The following is a 22717-nucleotide window of genomic DNA, read 5'->3' on the forward strand; positions in this document are numbered from 1 at the left end:
CCAAACAGAAATCGCAATAAATAACCGAGTCAAACTCAAAACAAGCAGAAATTAACATGGTTAGGACTCAAAACTCCTTTGCCTTCCAAAGGCTAGGACATAATTTGCATGTTACTGGAAAAAATTGAATATTTTCACTTTTAAAACTTTAATAAATCAAATATTATTAGCATTTTAAGGAAAAAATATCAGCAAATGTATATTAAACTAACAATACACATTCATATCATTTTTTCGGTATTTGTATTTTTTCGGCATATTGAAATTGAAATGAAATTTCGAAGAGCCTAGAAAACGGCTAGGGTACTAAGTTGAAAATTTCAGGATGTCTTGATGGGGGTGTTGAACTAACCAAAAACCAACATGTGCAATATCTTAAGAAGGGAAAAGGGCAGTAAGTTGAAATTTTCAGGGCATATTTAGGGAGATTTAATACCAAATTAATCAGATAAATTATATAACCTCATCCCTTTAAGTGAATCTTAAATAAGACCGAGGGCGTTAGTTTGAAACTTTCAGGGCCTGCTATGAGGCATGGTGAACAAACCAGAAAACACTATGTGCATCCCCGTTGTCAAAAAAGGTTCATCTTCTATATCCCAAGAATTGCTATGGATGTTAAGTTGACACTTTTAGAATATGGTAAGGGGGGTGTAAAACTAAATCAAAATAAAGTGTTCATTAATTTTGCCAACGGGCGTGTTTGCAATGTCTTTAGAACGGCTAAGAGTATAAGGTTGAAACTTTTAGGAAATATTGACGGGAATATAGATCTAAAAAATGTGTATCTACAATATCAAAGGATGACAAAGGCTAAGTTGGCACTTTCAGTGCATATTGTTTCAACCATACAAAAAGACGGAGAAACAGCTAGGGGATATTAAGTGGAAATTTTCAGGGCATTCTAAACTAATATAAATAGTTATATTTTCATCTAGGTAATCAAAAGTTTATATCTCCAATATACCTGGAAAGGCTAAATGTATTAGGCCAAAACTTTCAAGGAATACTGCAATAAGCCCAACGACATTATTTGCAATTAGCTTTTAAGTGGGCATATTTGCGATACCTTAGGAGTGGCTAAGGTTATAAAGCTAAAAAAATTCGGTGTTGGTTGAGGATGATTTAAAACTAACTCACAATACTTCAGGAGAAAGTGAATATGTCTATTCGACTGTATCCCGTCTTAATGAGTGTCGTACCAATATAATGCAAACACCCATAATTTGGGCAAAATGACAGGATAAAGGGAAAAAAGGTCAATTGATCCTCATCTTCACTTAAGATGGGAACTAAGCAACAAATAAAAGGGAAAGTAATCAACTTGGAGAAGAAAAGATCAATTTGGATAAAACAAAAGATTGGCTAGTTATACCTTTTCGATAGATGCGGAGATTTTTTTGTAAGAAAGTGGTAATCTCATTGTAGATATCAGCGAATTGAAAAAAATTAAAAGCTGTTGTAGAACCATAGATACAACTAGTTTAAATTGACTCCTTGTCCTTTTGATAAATCAAACCATTTTAAGCAATTTCTTATTCCCAGAAATAGGCTTTTGATATTCCAATTTTGTCTTAAAATTCTTATTTTCTTTTCGTAAATTTCTTAGTTTGCATATTTTGGGTAGATTTTCGTTCATTTTTATGTTTTTCAAGAAAAATTTTGGTTATTCGTATAAGGACTGTATATATATATATATATATATATATATATATATATATATATATATATATATATATATATATATATATATATATATATATATATATATATATATATATATATATATATATATATAATACTGCGTTTATGTATCTGCGCAACCTGTAGCAATTTCGTGCTATACAAAATCTCTTTCGGGGGGGGGGGGGGATTTTACTCGGGAAGAATTTTACAAAATCGAGGTATCTTACGAATGGGTGATCGGATCTTAATGAAACTCTATATATAGAATAATTTTATGTCTCAGATGCTCCATTTTCAATTCGAATCGGATCCGGAGACATAGAGGGTTGGAGGGGGGAAACACAAATTTTGGAAACCGGAAAGCTTGGAAAACGCTTAGAGTGGAGAGATCGGGATAAAACTTGATAGATAGAATAAGTGGAAATTATAGATACGAGGTTGAAATAATTGGTACGGATCCGTTATCTTTGGAGGAGTGGGGGGTTGTTAATTTGGAAAAATTAGAAAAATAGAGGGATTTTTAACTTAAGAACGGGTGACCGGATCTTAATGAAATTTGTTATTTAGAAGGAACTCATGTATCAGATTTCTAATTTCAAATCCCGACCAGATCTGTTGACATTGGGGGGAGCTGGAGGGGGAAACCGGAAAGCTTGGAGAACGCTTATAGATGTCGTTAGATACGTGATTGACGTAACCGGACTGGTTGCGCTCCCTTCGGGGGAGTTAGGTGGTGGGGTTCAGTGCTTTGGCGAGTTTGGTGCTTCTGGACGTGCTAGGATGATAGAAAATGGTAGGTGTGTCAGGGACCTGCACAAATTGACTTGATAAAGTTGTTTTCCCCGATTCAACCATCTGGGGAGCTGAAGGGAGAGGAAAAATTAGAAAAATTGAGGTACTTTTAACTTAGAGTGGGTGATTGGATCTTAATGAATTTTGATATTTAGAAGGACCTCGTGACTCAGAGCTCTTATTTTAAATACCGACCGGCATTAGGCCTCTGATTTTCCTTTTAAAGCAATCTATCGGTTCTTAGAATTTTGCTAGAGCTCATACCATGTGAGCTCTTGACTCTTGGCTCTTCCAACCTCGTCACAAGTGCCATATGAGCTCTTAGCTCTTGTTTTTTTTCCATTTTTAATTTTTAAGAGAAAATATACAAATTTGAGTAACATAGTCAATTTATAATTTTGATCAGACTTGCCAAATTTATTATTCTTTAGGCTTTTTAATATTTATAGGCGATATTATTTTATGTTCCCCGATGGCTGTGGAAAAATTGGGAAGCTGGAAAAATTCATGCTCTTATGATGGACTTGGATGTGGGTATTTGTTCCGAAGTAGAAAAAAAGCAGAAGAAAAAATTGTTGTTGGATTACCTCGTTGATAACCTTAAACACCATAACTGGTGGGCTTATAGGTATTTCTTCTGCGAAGCTCTGTCGGCGGGGAACATAGTTGGTGAGTAAACTATTTTTATCGTTTGTGTTTTGTAAAATAGATCAAAATTTCAAGTTTTTCTTCCTTTGTCTGTAGAATCTATTTGGAAACAGTCAAAAGATACGATAGTTTAGCAAAGGAGACCTGTCTTAACCCGAGTCCCACTTACTGAGGGATAACAAATGGTAACGAAAAATATGGGAATTTCTGGAAATTGGTAATAGTAACCTACCGGCTATAGTATTTATTTGTAATAATATGTTTTAACATTATGCTTATTTTATTGATGTCATTAAGTATGCAAAATGATATATGACACATCAAACTTTTGTAGTTTAAGCGCTAAAAATCTAACAAAAAAACATTTATCATAAGTGCTGTCCTTTTAACAATTCTAGATGACTGTTTTTTAAGTTTTTAGTTATTTAAAAAATTTTCCACTAAAACAGAGACACTTTAGATTCATTCCTTGTCGTGGTTTCATACCTAATTCTTTTTTCAAGTCAAAATCTGTAACTCATCTATGTCCCTATTTACTACTTCAAAAAGGTTGTGTCTATTTTAGTAGTTTTGTTAAGCATCTAAAAGTTTTTCAAAGTATTATGTGATAAAAAGCTGGTGATAACGAACTGTAAATATGGAGTGTGGTGAAAGTGAGGGCTGAGGTGATAGCCGTCTTGTGGTGTCCTTGAGAGTAGGGAGTACAGTTAAAGGCTTGCCTACTACTGCCAATTTCAGATGCCGTCTAGCCACTATCCGTCCTGGCTAGTGCCTGATCTCGAGGCGGGGTGCTTAGTGGCATATGTTACTGTGAATGTATGTATTGAAGTTAATCATACTACTCCTAACAACTCACTGCGGCAGCAATTCACCTGAAGTCATTACAGGCACTTACACTCCTCCTCCATCCCAACGACTGCCAAAGTTGTATGCGAAGGTCAATTCCCCTTGAATTTGAAATTCTGACTGGGCACAACAAAAGATCCCTTAAGCGGCAATCCGAGGATGAAGAACACAAACTCTTCTTGTGTTTTTTTTTTATCTTCTTCCACTCCAAATGCCTGGCAAGAGGCGGGTGACTTTCTCCTCCCTTGTTACCTGCCGAATCTGGTCTGAAGCTGGGGGACGGGGGTCTCGAGAAGAAAAAATAATCACGGGCATCTTGACACTACCAAAAAGGATCTTCTACCAGTAATATTCTCATCCCCCCCAAAAAAATTGCCTCGTTGATGATTCCCCCGGATATCCCCCATGGATAAACCCCTCCCCCCATGGTCGATTCCCCTCAGATGAACAATTGAACAATCAAAGGGTAAGTATGACAAATAAAAAGAATGAAGAAAAGAAGGCGTTTAGGAATATTATATCTATATTCCAGAATATAGAAAAATATTTTGTCATAGATGCAATATACAACGTAGAATACCTTACAATATTTATTTTTGTATTTTTCTTGTTCTATTATTTTTTTCGTGTTTTGAGGGTTGGGCTATCATACCAGGGTAAATAATGGCCAGGGAAAGTAATTCATAAGTATGAAATTTGTGACAGCTGTAGAAGTTGATTTATGATGTAAATGCAGAGAATTATGGCTGGGACTATGAAATCACTATGAAAAATGCAGGATTTTTAGAGTCAGTGCATTAAAAATGTCTGGAATTGACATTGGAGTCGGTCAGGACTCCTTATTTGGAATCAGCAAGCAAATTATTTTCCCTAACATTTATCTTCCCCTTCAATGATAGCTCAATCCCCAGCCCCAAAGAAAGACAGAAAAAAGAATTCAATAAAGCAAGGATATAATAATAAATCTTTTCCATATTCTATAGGCTACCATATATTCCATAGGTTTACGAAAATATAGTCCAGAAAATCCAGAATAAGCAAAATAGTCCAGAACCTCTTCTATTCTTTATTCTTTTTATTCGTTTTACGTTTCATTAACCTAGGCTACTTAAGATTATTCGTGTTTGTAGGGGGGGGGGGGGTATTTTACAGGGGGTAATTTCCTGTGGAAGGATTTTACAGGGGGAAGAATTTTCTTGTGGCTTTTAGGTTGTGGAAGCAAGGTAATCATGGTTGCCCCCCTTATGGCAGCCTAATAAATGACATGGTGACCCAAATAATCTTAAAACGTGTTTTAAAAACAAGCGTCAAACGAGAAAGAATCACCTTAAGGTGATTAATTCTCGTGGTGATCTACATTCATTTGAATGTAACTTGAGAATGGTAACTGTAGTTTTGATTAATATCTACATTTGTGGGAGTTTTAAAAAATGGCCTGAAACCCCCCGAAAATGGTCTTGGATCAACATACAAACTCTGTCGATGAAATTACCTGAGCCAAAAACCCCATTTAGGAGAATTACAGTCCCGCATCTTGAACAACAAGGAATACAACTTTTCAAATGGGATGCACAATGTGTTTACAATTTTCTCTTTTTTTAGTTGTAGCTAGTGGGTCGAATAAACATGTACAGATATGCTTAAGCATTCAATTGACAGGAAATGGTTTTATCATGTACTTTTGTAATTATATTAAACAAAAAAATAAGTTTTTTTAAATGAAAGTAAGGAGCGACATTAAAACTTAAAACGAACAAAAATTACCCCGTATATGAAATGGGCTTTTCCTCCTCAACGCGCTCTTTACGCTAAAGTTTGACTCTTTCTCTTAACTCTACATTTTAAAACAGTAAAAAACTTTAGCGTAAAGAGCGGGGCGTTGAGGAGGAAAAGCCCCTTTCATATACGGACTAAGTTTTGATCGTTTTAAGCTTTAATGTCGCTCCTTACTTTCATTTAAAAAAACTTGTTTTTTTGTTTAATTTCTGGACGTTTTTTAATTAATGCATTTTTTTATCTTGCCTCTCCGCGCATAAATAATTAAAACGAAATTTGCATATTAATTTTTTTGGGCTAAATGGCTTCTTCATAGTTTTAATCGGAAGATATTGAAAAAAAAGGAGCGAGAGAGGAGGCCTAGTTGCCCTCCAATTTTTTGATTACTTAAAAAGGCAATTATAACTTTTAATTTTTTACGAACGTTTTCATAAGTAAAAAATATACATAACTTACGAATTAACTTACGTAGCGAACTTGAATGTTCCTATGTTTTTATTGCGTATATGAGGGGGCTCACCCCTCGTCGATACCTCGCTCTTTACACTAAAGCTTAAATTTTTGTCCCAATTCCTTAAGAATGAACCCTGAATCACAAAGGCCGTAGAACAAATAGTTGAAATCACTAAAAATACTTTAGCGTAAAGAGCGAGGTATTACGAGGAGGTAAACCCCTCATATGCGTAATAATTTCTATTCGTTTTAAGTTTTAATGCTGCTCCTCACTTTCAGTAGAAAAAACTTTTCATATTTATTTTGTCATTATTTTTTTGAATAATGCTAGAAAATCCTGCACCCCCTCCTTTGAAAGTCTCTTCCCCAATAAAACGTTCCTCCATTGAAAGATCCTTCCACGTAACCCCCCTTCAACTCTCCACCCAAACCAAAAAAAATCCCCCTGAAAACGTCTGTACACTTCCCAGTAACCATTACTATATGTAAACACAGGTCAAAGTTTGTAACTTGAAGCCCATCCCACGGCGACTGCAGGGGATTAAGTCGTCCCCAAAGACATAGTTATTAGGTTATTCGACTATAGTGAATAAAATGGCTATCTCAGAATTTTGATCCGATGACTTTGGGGAAAAAATGAGCGTGGGAGGGGGCCTAGGTACCCTCCAATTTTTTTGGTCACCTAAAAAAAGCACTAGAACTTTTAATTTCAGTTAGAATGAGCTCTTTTGCGACATTCTAGGACCACTGAGTCGATACGATCACCCCTAGGGAAAAAAACAACAAAATAACAAAAAAAAAAACAAATAAACACGCATTCGTGATTTGTCTTCTGGCAAAAAATGCTAATTCCATATTTTTGTAGATAGGGGCTTGAAACTTCTACAGTAAGGTTCTCTGATACGCTGAATCTGATGGTGTGATTTTCGTTAAGATCGTATGACTTTTAGGGGCTATTTTCAAAAATGAGGCAAATCTTCTCAGGCTCGCAACTTTTGACGGGTAAGACTAATCTTGATGAAACTTATATATTTAAAATCAGCATTAAAATGCAATTCGTTTCATGTAACTATTGGCATAATAATTCTATTTTTTTAGAGTTTTGGTTACTATTGAGCCGGGTCGCTCCTTACTACAGTTCGTTACCACGAACTGTTTGAAAAGACAAGGTTTTAATGAAACGCACTATTTTCTTAAATTGCATTTGAATTTGTAAGTAACACCATTATCTTTTGACAAGAATTATAACACACGTACCTTTTGAAAAGTTTGTTCTCTGGAGCAAGATTTGGAACGGGCGTTGAGGAGGAAAAGCCCCTTTCATATACGGAGTAATTTCTGTTCGTTTTAAATTTTAATGTTGCTCCTTACTTTCATTTAAAAAAACTTGTTTTTTTTTTATTTAATCATACTAAACTATAATCATACAAACTAAATATTGTAGGATTTCCTGCGGTTCTTTCTTTACAGTTAAAAAAAGAAGGTTTGTTTTTTAACTGAAAGGAGGGAGCAGCATTAGAAATTGAAACGAAGAAAAATAATTCCCTGTATAAGGAGGGTTGTCCCTTCCATAACCCTTGCTCTTTGCGTAAAAGTCTTAAAGTTCTTTAAAACTGATTCTCATTCAGATTCAACGGCGTTATTTCAGGAGTCGTTCTCAAAGGGTGAGGACAAAAGGTCAAAATTTAGCATCATGAGCGAGGGACTCGCAAACATAAAAACTTTTGTTTGTTCTAATGTTTAATGTTGCTCCTTTCAATTGGACAGTTTTTTAATTAAAAGAATTAAATTGAAAAAACTGTTTTTTTTTTAATTTATGACTGGTTTTCAAGCCATAATGGGAAATCTGCTTCCCCTCCCCCCATAGTAAAAGATTTCCGTAGAAACTTCACCCCCAAAACATTCTTCCCCATGGAAAATTCTCCCCTTACCTCCCACAAAAATCCCCCAGAAAAACTTCCATATATTTCCCAAACACAAAATTCTATGTGTAAACAATGCACCAATTGCATAGCACACAGCCCTTTCCCCAGGGTCTGCAGAGTCATGTTCTTAGACCTTTCATCAATACCGAATCGAATGGCTATCTCAGATTCTGATGTCAGTTGATGAAAAGGGGTGTGGGGGGGGTCTAGTTGCCCTTTACTGTTTTGGATTACTTAAAAAGGGCAGTAGAACTTTTAATTTCTATTTGAATGAGCACTCTCTCGATCTTCTAGGACTATCGGTTAAATACGATCACTCCAGGGGAGAAAAAAATAAACACACACTCGTTATCTTTCTTTTGACAAAGAACATATAATTAAGCATTTTTGTTGGTAAAAACTTGAAAAACATTTAGTAGAGTTCTCTGACATGCTGAATCTGATGGTGATTTTAATTGAGATTGCCGGATTTTTTAAGGATGCTTCTCTCCTTTTTTGACAATCCAAATTTTCTCGGGCTCGTAGGTTGTGATGAGTAACATTGAATTTTATATATTTAGAATCGACATAAAAAGCCGATCATTTTGATGTAATAACTGCAATTGCAACCCCTTTTCTTAGAGTTTCGGCTACTATGGCCTGATTTGCACCTAATATACAGTTAGTTACCCCGAACTATTTGATTCCAATTAAGAAAAGGTGAAAGTCCTTTTCTGTGTGATATATAGACATTACTTGTAAGATTGAGAATAAAATACGGGTTGGGACCTAATTTAAGAACAACTGTGATTTAGTCAATTTTTATTAATGTTGTCAGGATGTAAAGGAAGGACCTAGCAAGGATAACGTCTTATAGTGAAAAACGAACTCCAGCTAATAATGAAAATTTATGAAAAAGACTAATGAATTGATTCTGGAGAATGCAAGGTCATAGCAGGGCATGTTTTATGACAAGGTCATCAAGCAAGATTTGACCTTAAACGTTTCAAGCATCCCTAATAAGGAGTCTTTATGAGCCTCTCCGACCCTTCTGTAAGTCCCTTCTATTGGCATCTAAGTCTATTTTGGCATATTTAACATTTGTCCCTCCTCGAACCCAAAAAACGTTTTGAAAATATTTTAAAAAGTAAAATGAATCATAAGAAGAAAATCTTGCAGATAGTACTGAGAATTAAAAAAATGAGTTTAACAACAAAACATACATAAAATATCAATTTTTAGGAGTGACACAAAATATATCATTAATTCAAACGTATTTTTAACCTTATTCATTACTTTTAAAGTTATTCAAGTAAAGTTACCAGCCTGAAGAACTTACTTTATTTTTCATAAGAGGAGAAAAAAGAAAAAAAGGCAAGAGATAGTGGCAAAAATTATGCTAGCATATTAAGCATATCAGATAACCATAATAAAGAGACGTAAAATCTATCTGAATGCATGAATTATGCATTCTTCCGAAAAGGTGATTTGCTGATAGGGTGACCAATGCAGAAAAAGGCATTAATGCATTTTTTTGTGTTTTTTTTTTCCAGGGATGATCGTATTGAACTATTAGCCCTATAATTTAAGTATGGAGACTTTGCTTTAAGTGGAAGAAAATATACCAAAGTTAAGTGAGATTTTCAGCCAGTTCTGGTATTGAACAGCCCTTAGAGGCAACATGGGACTAAAAGCTGTCGTGTAGAGATTCTAAGATAAGCTTGTGGAGAATTCTAAGAAAGATTCTCGTTTCTAAAGATGCTATTAGACCATATAAAATAAGTGGCTAATATTGGCATTAATTCACAACTTCCTTAGACTAAGTTGACTATTTATGTATTCTTTATCCTTAAGATGTGTCAACAATTATTTATGTTGTTGAGACCACGGGCTAATCACCGACTAAGGAAAGTAGCTTTCTGTGCAGATTGTAATAATACATAATGAAAATAAGGAGAAAACCCGAGGGCACTTGCCGCAAGCGTATGACGTACTTACGTAGAAGCGCAACTACGCGTAATACATGGAAACTCTACGTGTTTCTGTGTGTTTGTCAGATTTGTCTAGAATTCTGTGTGATGCAGCTGGTGAGACCAAGCGTTTGGATATTTTTTGTAGACCATTTTATGGCAAAAGCCGCCATTTAGTCCAAATATTTATCAAGTGACCCCGAACAATTCAGTGTTGATGCGAATATTTGATGTTCACATGCAACTGTACCCTTCGCTTTACGGAACCCCTTGCAACTAAACCATTTTAAATGAACCCTCGTGCAGCTCAACCTTCGTCTAACTTACCCCTATTTGACTCGTTCCCTGTTAAATACAATCTTTTTTTAACTCAATCGACTCCTAAAAATTCAGTACTGATATAGTTGTTTGTGCTTCATGCGTAACTGAACCCTGAACCCCCTCTTAGCTCTACCTCCATGCAAATTAACGTCCATTCAACTCAACCCCAATCAGCTCAACCCCTATACAACCCATTACTCATTGATATAAGTAATATTTAGCTCAATCCCCGTTAAACCTATTCCCATTTGACCCAACCCCGATTCAAACCAACCCCCTTCAGCTCAAATCTCTCATAAATCAGTAATAGACATAAAAAAAAGTAATTCCGCCTTTTTTGTTGGAAGTGATAGAAGTTGACTTGAATAATATGGTCTTTATTAATTATTTAATTCTTCTATAAGTGTTTTTTATGCAGATTTAATAAAAACCAGAAATTTAAACTTCTGTCTTTTTCGCTTGAAATTTGCAAAACTTTTCATACAAAGTGATGGAACATACTTGAATTCTGTAGTTGCAGCTATTTCGTTTTGGCAGTTGCCCACCAATTCTTTAATTGATCGCCAGGTTGCCTGCACAAATTTGGCAACGGGGCAGCTAGAAGCACTTGCTTTTTGTTGTGGCCATTGGGTCTTCTAAGGATATCGCCAAGCCAACGCAGTCTTCTCTGTTTGACAATCGTGGCGGTGGGTTCGAGTTTACAGCAGTGGTGGTGCTCATTAACATTTGAGACTCTGTCGGAGTATCAAATCTTAAGGATTTTTCAGAGATAGCGGTGGTTCTATGACTCTAAGACTTCCAAATCATGGAGATGAAGAGCCTTCAGTGGCCAAGTTTCAACTGTATAGATGAGAAAAATCTAACAGCCGCTTTAAATACAAAATGTTTTGTCTTCAAGCTGCTCTTTCACCGGTTCCACAAATGGCGATGGAGATGTGAGAAGATGGTTTTTGCTTTTTTGATTCTCTTCTGAACGTCAAGGTCGCACCTCAACAAGGGTCTATTACTGAGCCAAGAGAGGTCAAGCTATCGACTTTTTCCAATTTTTGTTCGTAAAGCACAATGTAATAATCTGATTATATACTTATATCTATGACTTTAGTTTTTGCCGTCTCGATCTTCATGCCCAGCAGTTGAGGGAAATGTGCATGGGCAGTTGCTGGATCAACGACAAGAGCTTCGATGTCATCCACATATTCTAGGTCAGACACGTGAATGCCCAATCCCATAGCATCACCATCAAAACATGAGAGTGCCCTTTCTAGAATCCAGTCTATACAGTAGTTAAACAAAACAGAGGGCAATATGCACCCATCTTTAACATCGCTTTCCAGACTGAAGGTCTCAGTTTCTTCACCCAGCACTCTTACAGTCGATTTGCAATGCTCGTAGTTTGGTTTTAACGAATTTAACCGGCATACCGTCTTCCACTGTGATTTGCCAAAGGTTTTTGCGGGTTACTGAGTCAAAAGCAGAAACAAAATCAAGAAGCATGTTAGATATGGGGAAATTATAGCGCTCGCACTGTTGGAGACTTAGGCAAAGAGTGAAGACCTGGTCAGTGTACCCTCTCCCTCTTAGAAATCGGCACTGACTTTCGCGTGTCCACTCATCACTTGCTTCATCAAACCTTTTAAGCATAATCAGCGCAAGTACTTTGTTTGCCATATCTTGTAATTGAATGGAAGTATCGACTTAAATGGAGGATGAGCTGCACAAGAGTTGGGTTAAACGAGGTTTCAATTGCGGTGGAGAAACTGATGGAATTTCATTTAAATAGGGCTGAGTTCATTGAGGGTAGAGTGGTACCGTGTTGAGTTGAATGGGCTCGATTTAAACGTGGGTGGAGTGGCAGGGGGGTTAAGCTAACAAGGTTCAGTTACACGAGAGCTCAGTTCAACACGGGTTCAGCTAAATTTGCCAAATGAACGGAGATTAGTTAAACAATGGTTTAGTTTCACACGCCGCATTTTTAGACACGTAGTGATTGCTACACAAATTGAAAAGCAAAATTAAAGTAATCAAATTCCTAACCATCGTCAAGAGCGATGTAATCCGAACACAATAAAAACTATATGGAGTCTTGATCCATATGAAATCTATTATTGAACCTCCAAAAAGTCTCAAAGATTATTAGAGAAATACCAAAGCACAATTATCATTAGTTTAAAAAGGGGTACATCTTTCAAAACATAAGCAGCCACGCAAAGACTTAGCAAGAAAAATCAATGAGGAAGTACAGGGAGCCTTGATCCATATAGCATCTGTCAAAACAGAAGCAACCAAACAGAGACTTAGCATGAAAGATCAATGAAGAAGTACAGGGGGCTTTGGTCCATATGAAATCTATCAGTGAATCTCCAAGAAGTATTAAACATTATTAGAGAAATACCATAGCACAATTATCTTTAGTTTAAAAAAGGGGTAACATTTATTAAAACATAAACAGCCAAGCAAAGACTTAACATGAAAGATCAATGAAGAAGTACAGGGAGCTTGGTCCACTTGAAACCTATCAGTGAACTTCCAAAAAGTCTCAAATATTATTGTAATACCAAAGCACAATTATCATTAGTTTAAAAAAGGGATAGTATCTGTCAAAACACAAGCAGCCACGCATAAACTTCTGTAGGTGACTTAGAGGTTAATTTTCTTCAACAAAGTGATTCCTAGAGTTAGGTTGGAATCACTAATGATGCGTGGCTGCAAAACACAAGCAGCCACGCATAAACTTCTGTAGGTGACTTAGAGGTTAATTTTCTTCAACAAAGTGATTCCTAGAGTTAGGTTGCACTCCAAAAGTAGATAATAGTATTGGGACTAGATTAAGACATTAGTAAAGCTGAGATCTCTGAGAAAAAAATTTAAGGATCTTATGCTCCCCTTGCCCCAAGAATATTAATCCTCGTGGATGATTGTGTGTAAGAAAAAAAAAACTAAAAAAAATGTAGGGAAATCGCCTAGGCCGTGGTCACAATATAACTTCAAGTTTATGGTTAATTCTGAAGGAAAAGAAAGAGTTAAAGCATTGAAAGCATGTTTTTGTGACAACCTAACTAAAAATCTGCTTTATCTGTTGGTTTAGGTGAAATTGCACCTTGGAATGCAGAATGTTTGCGGTGCTAAGGCCCATGCTCTTGTTAAGAAAATTATGACAGTTGTTAAATGAAAGGAAGAAATTGATTATGGATTTTAGTCAGTTCATTATGCCATTTTCGCTGAAAATAGTAACAATATTGTATCAAGGCAATATCCCTACTGATTTGTTATTCATGCTACAAACTACTTGTCAAAAGGATGCCACAGAAAGGTGATGATTATCTCAGCTCACTAAGAAAACAGAATCTGCTTTACAACTTCATTTTCAGGTTATCATCGGAGCCTAATCTGGTTTATAGATCCTTGCAGACGTCATTTTTCTTTTAAATACATTTTGAAGGAATCAACCAAGAATTAGTTACTATTTTCTTCTTCCTCTATATTTGGTATCTTTGGCCAAGGTATACAGGGCATATGAAGAAAATGGATTACTTTGAGCCCTTGGATGCCTCAATCTTGGGCAAATCGGTCTTGTATAAGAAGAAACTGTATGTTTCAGCTTTTAATAGCCAATCTGCATATAAAACAGGTATAATGCAACAAAAATCCTCACCTGCAACAGGATCACCTGCAACAGGAACCTTGCATGCAACAAGGATCCTCGCTTTAGGGAAACTTGAAAAAAGTAATTATTTACTTGTCAATGCAATCGGTTTGGAAGAAAGAAAAATTAATTATTAAATCATGCCATCAGCAGATAGCGATTCAATAGTTTTTTACGTACGCCGAGGAGATGCTTTTAACGATTCCTTTTAAATCATTGATTTACCGATTTCATTGCCTAGTAATATGCTCTCCACTGTACCTCCAGAACCAAAGTATCTAAACAAAATACTTTCTTGCTTTAACCTCTTCCCTTATATAGAGTGTCACATTGAAAAACTAATACACTAACTACCTAGTACGAAAACAGCCGTTATATTTTTCCTATAAACATAATTAAAAAAATGCCTATACTTCATATATGCATATTTTCTTCACTTAATTCTTGTTCGGGCTTCTATCTTTTCATTTGATTTTAGATCTCTTCAAACACCTCAAAAGAAATCAACGAGGATACTTCTAAATTGGTTATTGATCCTCAGTTAAACCAACTTTAATTAATTTTTATTTCTATTATTTGCCATGATTGTCCGTATGTTGCATAGTCTTGATATATTTTGGAAATATTCCCAACTAGTTCCCTTTATGATAATATTGTCCTACGACTCATATACCAGATTTTTCATGGGAGGTTCGTCGGTGATTGACAGTGTATTCCAGCAATCATTATACTGAGCAAAAAGACCTGGAATTCTAATCTAACTCTAATGCTTGATCATTGTAGCCATCGACTGCTTAACAGATTGTTAGGAAGTTACTCAGGAATTTATTCTGTAGAACGGCAGTTTCTGGTATTGTTCTTCCTTCTGTGTGCGTATTTTTATATTAGGCATGTTAGTCTCCCTATGTGTTCTTTTTGCAAGACCAAAGTCCGCCCCAAGGTGTATTTGGTCTTTGACAAACTTTTATATATTTGTGTACTTTCTGCAAGACTGAACTATATTCCAAAGCGTATTTGCTCTCTATCAAACTTTTATATGTTCGTGTTTAAATAAAAATGTTCTATTCTAATTCATAATTTCAATTTATCTCTCTCTTCTGGTATTTTTCCATCAAAAACCATGGGCTGATAAAAATAGCAAGAAAAACACTGCCCTTGAGGTAGATTTACTAAACTTCATATATAGCAAGTTTGGTCCAAGAACGTAACTGTTTGAGCGTAAATGTTTTAATTACTTTAATAAAGAACAAACCAAATAGAGTTGATCAGTGAAATCACTCAAACAGGAAACAATATCCCCAGACTTTTTTTCCAAACCCGTCATCTTGTAATTGAAGATGAAGTTGTACTTTTTTGTCGAAAGTTACATCATATTTTAAATATTATGCTTTATCACACAAAAGAAAACGCAAATATTTTAATTTCCTTTCAAATGAGCCCATAAGCAGCTCTCTTTGTTATTCCACTTTCCCACTAGCGGTGAAATAGCAAACAGAGGAAACATCAGTGTTACCGAAGCAAATAAGTTTTTTTTTTCTTGTTGATCCAGCCATGGGGCTGTAATCTTTTTTTTGTATAGATTTTTTGGCAATGACGAAGCTGTGGTTTTTGTTTCAGTCAGATTTCCAAAAATTTCAGGCTAATAAGACATTTTCTGTTAAGACTAATAGAGGTAATAATTACAATTTTCAAGTCAGCAATAAAGAGAATTTTTAAAACGCTTTTTTTAAGTTTTGGCTACTATTTCTTGTGGTTCGTTATTCGTCTACTAGGTTGCAAATATTGCTTTTGTCATGATTACAAGCCTGCCCCAATCCTCGCGGCCATGTTAAAGGTGCTCAAGTGTTTGGTCTTTAGTCTGTTTTTATAAACACCCCCCCCCAGGAGTCTCCAGCCCCAGGAGATGCAATCAACTCAACCCTAATTCTCGCGCTCCAATTCACTCTGTTGAGTTTATTAAGGCGACCTAAAAAATTGTTAATAAGGTTATGCGTATTTTCCCGAGCTTTAGACAATCGATGTTGATTTACCAAATCAATTTGCCGAATCAATGTGGATCATGGATTTGTTGAAAAATCAATAGTTTCAGTCAAATCTTGCGAAAAGACAACAGCCTGTCGGTCCTGATCTAGCTTAATTGGTTAAACTGCCATTTAATTGTAGAATCTCATAAGGCTTATTCTGAGTTCTGAGTTCTGGGTTCTTTATTTAACATTAAAATCCATAAACAAAAAAATTACTTCAAGACAATCTCCCCCATAAGGCTCCATGGCCGGGAAAGAACAGGGGAGAAAACCTTAATACGCCCACCTTAATAATCTCCAAAAAATGACAAGCTAGGCAGGGAGTATCACATGATTTCACCAACTCAATTAAATATCCAACTCAATCCAGAGACATCAACTCCAAGGGAAACCGGAATAAAAAATAAAGACATAAAAAACAAAAAAAACAAACGAACAAAATTATTTACTAGCTAGAAAATCTCTAACATAATTTTTGAACATACCAAACGAGTGGCAGCTTCGTACGAACTCTGGGAGCGTGTTCCAGATCCTGTTGCAAGCTGTCAGAGGGATGAAGTCAGACCTCACTGACGGTGTGTGAAGAACCAATAAATTGTTGGAACTGCGGAGATGATAAGTCGATTGATCAGAAACAAAAGATATATTATTACATAGGACAGCAGGAAGATGGCCGTGCAACTGTAAAAAAACGAAAGAAGAACAAGAAAGAAAATAGAGAGATTTCAAATCAAGCAAGGGTTTAAGTGAAAAACGGTTAGTTTCCTGAATAAGAGTCCTTGCTTTATCATAAAGTTTTGAAAGTGGCTTCAGAGACGAGGAAAAAGTTGACATCCAAATAAAAGAACAATATGAAACATAAGACTGAACTAGGCTGCAGAACAAGAGTCTAAGAATCGACCCTGGAAATATATATTTGAGCTTTCTAAGGATTCCAAGACTCCTGGAGACTTTCATTTTAATCAGGTCAATATGATACTTGAACGAAAGATTTTCGTCAAGCAAGATGCCTAGAAATCGAACATAACGATCCTTAGGTCTACTTAGAGAACCTCTTGATACATTTATTTCATTTAAATCAGGGCAAGCCTTTGAGACTCTGGAGAAAATGAGAAAACATGACTTTTCGACATTTAAGGCAAGATAATTTACATCAAACCACTGGATAACTCTTTCAAAAAGGGCTATCATCCTTGAACGAAGATCAGACTCAGCTCTACCAGTTGTGCCAAGAGTACTGTCATCAGCAAAAGCAACAAGTGTATCCGGTAAGGACAAACTCTTGTCACAGCTAGTAACGGATACTGGTTGACAAAGACGACAGAAAATGGTAGGTTTTAAATTTTTAACCGCATTAATAAGGTCATTGACGTAGATTAAAAAGAGTATCGGCCCAATAACAGATCCTTGTGGAACACCAAACTCTATTCCGGAAGGATTAGAAAAGTCTGGATGAACCGAGGTGACTCGACCAGATAAATATGATAGAAACCATGAATAAGCATTCCCTCTTATTCCAATATGGGACATTTTCAGAAGAAGAATCTTGTGTGTTAATGAGTCAAACGCTTTTCGAACATCAAGAAAAAGAGCAGCAGGTATCAAACCAGAGTCAAGAGCTGAATTTAAATAATTCAAAAGAGTTGCACATGCATGCTCAGTTGAATGTTTGGCCCTAAAACCAAACTGAAAATCATGAAAAAAGAGTTTAGAATTAAGAAAATCAAGAAGTCGAGAAAGTATAGCTTTTTCAAAAATTTTTACTAAACACTGATAGAAGAGATATGGGACGATAATTTGCAGGATCATTCCTTGATCCACCTTTAAAAAGGATGATAACACGAGCACGCTTTAGAGCACTTGGGAAGACACCATTTTCAAAAGAAAGATTGACAAGTCTCGTGAGGGCACACACAATGACAGGAAGAATGAACTTGACAACCTTAGTCGGAATACGGTCTGGGCCAGAGGATGAAGAACCCCTCAAACAATTGACAATTCTGGCTATTTCAGCTTCAGAGACAGGCTCCAATGCCATTGATTTAGGACAAGGTGGTCCTAGATAAGACCTAAAATCAGGTAGAGAAGAAGAAGGACTTACAGAAGAGGCTGTAGTTTTGCCGATATTAGCAAAATAGGAAGTAAACGCATCTTGAACTTTTAGCTCACCCTCTACATTTTTCCCGTCAATCACAACACTTGAAGGGACAGAAGGAGGCAGAAAAGATGGCCTGATAACAGAATTGATTACTTGCCATGTCTTCCTAATGTCTTTACCGCACGCAGAGAATTTTCTATGATAAACTAACGATTTAGCCCTTCGGCAAAGCGAATTATAAACTCTTCTATAAGCTTTGAAAAGTTGAAGCCGAGAATCACGCGAAAATGGCTTAGAGCACCTGTAAGCCTTCCAAAGATAATTTTTCTCCCTCCAACTTTTAAGAAGTCCAGGGGTCATCCAAGGATTCAAAGGGGTTGTTCTTTTCGATGCTGGATTCGACTGGGGTGCATTACATGTATCAAAGATAACTTCTTTCAAAGAATCATAAAACGAATTAAACAAAGAAGCTATGTCAGATCCATTTTTAGAAATACTCCACGAACGACCTGCCAACCGTGACCTAAGAATATGCAAGCCCTGATCATTAAATTTTAAAGAGGAAAAGCCAGCTTCTTGGCTCCTCCTTGGCAACGGATCGGAAAAATCATACATGGAAAAAACAGGAAAATGGTCTGAGATATCACTCATCAATATAGAATTTCGCACCAAGATCAAAGATGAAAAAGTATTATCAAGCAAAGAAGCGGTAGTGTTAGTTATGCGAGTTGGAATGCATGCAGAAGGTAGTGTTCCACAAGCGAGCATTGTCGAAAGAAAATCCAAGAACGAGGATGACCTCCGGTCACAGAAATTAAGGTTGAAGTCGCCCATAATTACAAGTTCACATGAATGAAGTTGGATTATTTCCAAGACCTCATCAAGAATCTGAAGGAAAGAGGGAACAGACCCACTAGGAGACCGGTATATATTACCAACAATCATTAAGCTTCTTGTTTTTATTAAACTATGTTTTATTAAACTTAAACGCCCCACTCTTTACGCTAAAGTTTGACTCTTTCTCTTAACTCTACTTTTCGAAACAGTAAAAAACTTTAGTGTAAAGAGCGGTTTGTTGAGGAGGTAAAGCCCCTTTCATATACGGAATAATTTTTGTTCGTTTTAAGTTTTAATGTCGCTACTTACTTTCAGTTAAAAAGAACTTGTTTGTTTTTTTATTTGATTTCTGAACGTTTTTGAATTAATACATGTTTTGATTTTGGCTCTCCGCACATATAAATAATTAAAACAAAATTTGTATATAATTTTTTTTTACTAAATGGCTTTCACATAGTTTTAATTGGAAGATTATGAGAAAAAAGGAGCAGGGGAGCAGGCCTAGTAGCCCTCCAATTTTTTGATTACTTAAAAAGGCAACAAGAACTTTTAATTTTTGCGAACGTTTTCATTAATAAAAAATATACGTAACTTACGAATTAACTTACGTAACGAACTTCTATATTTGTGTTTTTTTATTACGTAAATGAGGGGGTTCAACCCCTCGTCAATACCTTGCTCTTTACACTAAAACTTGAATTTTGTCCCCAATTCCTTAAGAGTGACCCCTGAATCATAAAGGCCGTAGAATAAATAGTTGAAATTACTAAAAATACTTAGCGTAAAGAGCAAGGTATTACGAGGAGGTGAATCCCTCATATGCTTAATAATTTCTGTTCGTTTTGAGTTTTGATTCTGCTCCTTATTTTCAGTGGAAAAACTTTTCATATTTATTTTTTCATTGCTTTTTTAAATAATGTTAAAAAGTCCTGCGCCCCCTTGATTGAAATTCTCTTCCCCCCTGACAAATTCCTCCATGGAGAGATCCTCCCAAAGACTCTCCCCGACTTCTCCCCCTCAAACCAAAAATCCCGCTGAAAACGTCTGTACACTTCCCAAAACCCATTAGTATACGTAAACCACGGTCAAAGTTTGTAACTTGCAGCTCCTCCCACGGGGACTGTGCGGGAGTAAGTCTTCCCCAAAGACATAGACATAGGTTTTTCGACTATGGTGCATAAAATGGCTATTTCAGAATTTTTATCCGGTGACTTTGCGAAAAAATTAGCGTTGGAGGGGCCTAGGTGCCCTCCAGTTTTTTTGGTCACTTGAAAGGGCCCTAGAAATTTTAATTTTCGTTAGAATGAGCTCTCTCGTGATATTCTAGGACCACTGAGTCGGTACGATCACCCTTGGTTAAGAAACAACAACAAAAAAAATAAATAAATAAAAAAAAAACACGCATCCGTGATTTGTCTTCTGCATTTTTTAGATAGGCGCTTGAAACTTCTACAATAGGATTCTCTGATACGTTAAATTTGATGGTGTGATTTTCGTTATGACTGTATCACTCTTAGGGGGTGTTTTCCCCTATTTTCTAAAATAAGACAAATTTTCTCAGGCTCGTAACTTTTGATGGGTAAGACTAAACTTGATGAAACTTATATTTTTAAAATCAGAATTAAAATGCAATTCTTTTGATGTAACTATTGGTATCGAAATTCCGTTTTTTAGAGTTTCGGTTACTATTGAGCCGGGTCGCTCCTTACTACAGTTCGTTACCAAGAACTGTTTGATTGAGTAAAAAAAAAACAAATTCATTTCAACTGAAAGTAAGGAACAAGTTTAAAACTCAAAACGATCAGTAATTATTCCGTATAGGAAGGGTTGCCCCTCCTCAATACCTTGCTCTCTACGCTACAGCTATTAACACTTTTAAAATGTTTCCTATTCTAACTAAACGTCCCATGTGTTTCTGTTGCCGTTCCTAAAAATTGGGAGAAACAATCAGACTTTAGCTGGAAGAGTTTGTTTAAACTTTGAAAAGGTTTGTAAAAAACTGTGTTTTTTACTTAATTGCTGTTCGTTTTTCAAATAATGCAGGTAACTCTGGCTCAGCCTCCATGAAATATACCCCCTCCTCCCTACCGAGAAACTCCTCCGTGAAAATTTTGTCCAACGTAAGGTAAACCTCTTGTCAAGTTCCCTCCAGACAATGCCATCCTCACTGAAAATCCCCCTCCCCTTAAAATTTCTTGCGAACAGTTCAGCTGGAAAAATTTTCCTTAGTATACTTTCATTTGAAAAAGACTTAAATCTGTAACCGGTTTTTAATCGATTTATGGATCACCACAGAAATGCTGCTTCTGCAGAATTTTCTTCGGAAATCAAAATACACGGAAAATAGCCCCCGGATAATTCCCCCAGAACATCTGCACATGCAAAATTTAGTTGACTAAGATAACATAAGACAATTAACAAGAATTTCGTATAAGAATTCTGTCAGACCCCCCAGTGCAAAATTTCCCTAGAATTTTCATTCCCCCCTGAACATCTACCTCCCAAAGTAAGATTATCTCAATGGAAATCCACCCCAAGAACAAAATCTTATCTCTCTAAAAATGTCTGTAAACTTACAACTAACGAATACTATACGTAGACAAGGGACAAATTCCATAGCTTAAAGGCCTCGCCCCACGGACTGTGAGGAGTCATTTACCCCATAAGACATAGTTAATTGATTCTACAACTACACCGAACAAAAAGGCTAGCTCAAAATTTTAATCAGATATCCTTGGGAAATAAGTGGGCGTGGGAGGGAGGTCATTTTCCATCCAAGATTTTTCGTCACTTAAAAAGGGTACTAGAACTTACAATTTCCTGAATGCGCCCTCTACCGGTCTTCTTGGACCTTTATCTCAATACGATCACTCCTGAAAAAAAAGACGCGGATCCGTGATCTGTCTTCTGGCAAAAATAGCAAAATTCCAGATGTTTGTATATACGAGCTTGAAACTTCTACGGTAGGGTTTTCGGGTTGGCTGAATCCGATATTCAGATTCATCAATACTCTTTGAATTGGAGGGTGTTTTTCTCCCCTATTTCTAAAATCAGGCAATTTTTTTCCGGTTCGTAACTTTTGATGGGCAACACTAAACTTGATGTATCTTATATATTTGGAATCAGCATAATAAGCTGGTTCCTTTTATTGATCTACTGATGTTAAAATTTAGTTTTTTTAAGTTTTGGTTACTATTGATTCGAGTCACTCTTAACTTACAGTTCGTTACCACAAACTGTGTAATAGGAGAAGGGAAGAAAATTTGGCATCCATATGGCTAGGCAATAAGTGATGTAATACTGAGTTAAACTATGAGACCAAATTTTTAGAATCCACTCTGGAGAATGCGTTTGGGCTTTCAAAGAATTCCGAAATCCCTAGATATTTTCCTTTGGATTGAGTAACATGATGCCCGAAGGAAAGATTCTGAGAAAGCAAAATACCCAGGGAACCCCAAAGTTCCTCTCTAAGACAATGTACAAAATTTTAATGTGGGTGTCATGCTCTCTGCCTCTCTGCCTACAGTAGTGCCATGGGCACTGATTTCAGTGAACGTAACTCGTATGTAATCACCAGTTGATGGAGATCTACATCCATGGGCATAGACGACATAGACGATAAAAAAAAAACTGGTTGTTTTTGGGTCATGACCGTAAAAATAAGGTAATTAACTTAAAATAAAGACAGATTTTTCTCTATAACTGAACCTCTTCGGACC

General features: G+C 36.2%; 1 protein-coding gene across 1 annotated transcript in view; it reads left to right on the plus strand.

The window, feature by feature from the left end:
- Positions 1-22717, plus strand: part of LOC136041858 (innexin shaking-B-like) — a 140415-nt gene that overhangs the window by 93201 nt on the left and 24497 nt on the right. Inside the window, exon 3 of the mRNA XM_065726633.1 lies at positions 2928-3147. Coding sequence (XP_065582705.1) covers positions 2928-3147 — 220 coding nt within the window. The remainder of the gene's footprint in view (positions 1-2927; positions 3148-22717) is intronic.

Source organism: Artemia franciscana, unplaced genomic scaffold (assembly GCF_032884065.1).
Source record: "Artemia franciscana unplaced genomic scaffold, ASM3288406v1 PGA_scaffold_47, whole genome shotgun sequence".
Classification (NCBI taxonomy): Eukaryota; Metazoa; Arthropoda; class Branchiopoda; order Anostraca; family Artemiidae; genus Artemia; species Artemia franciscana.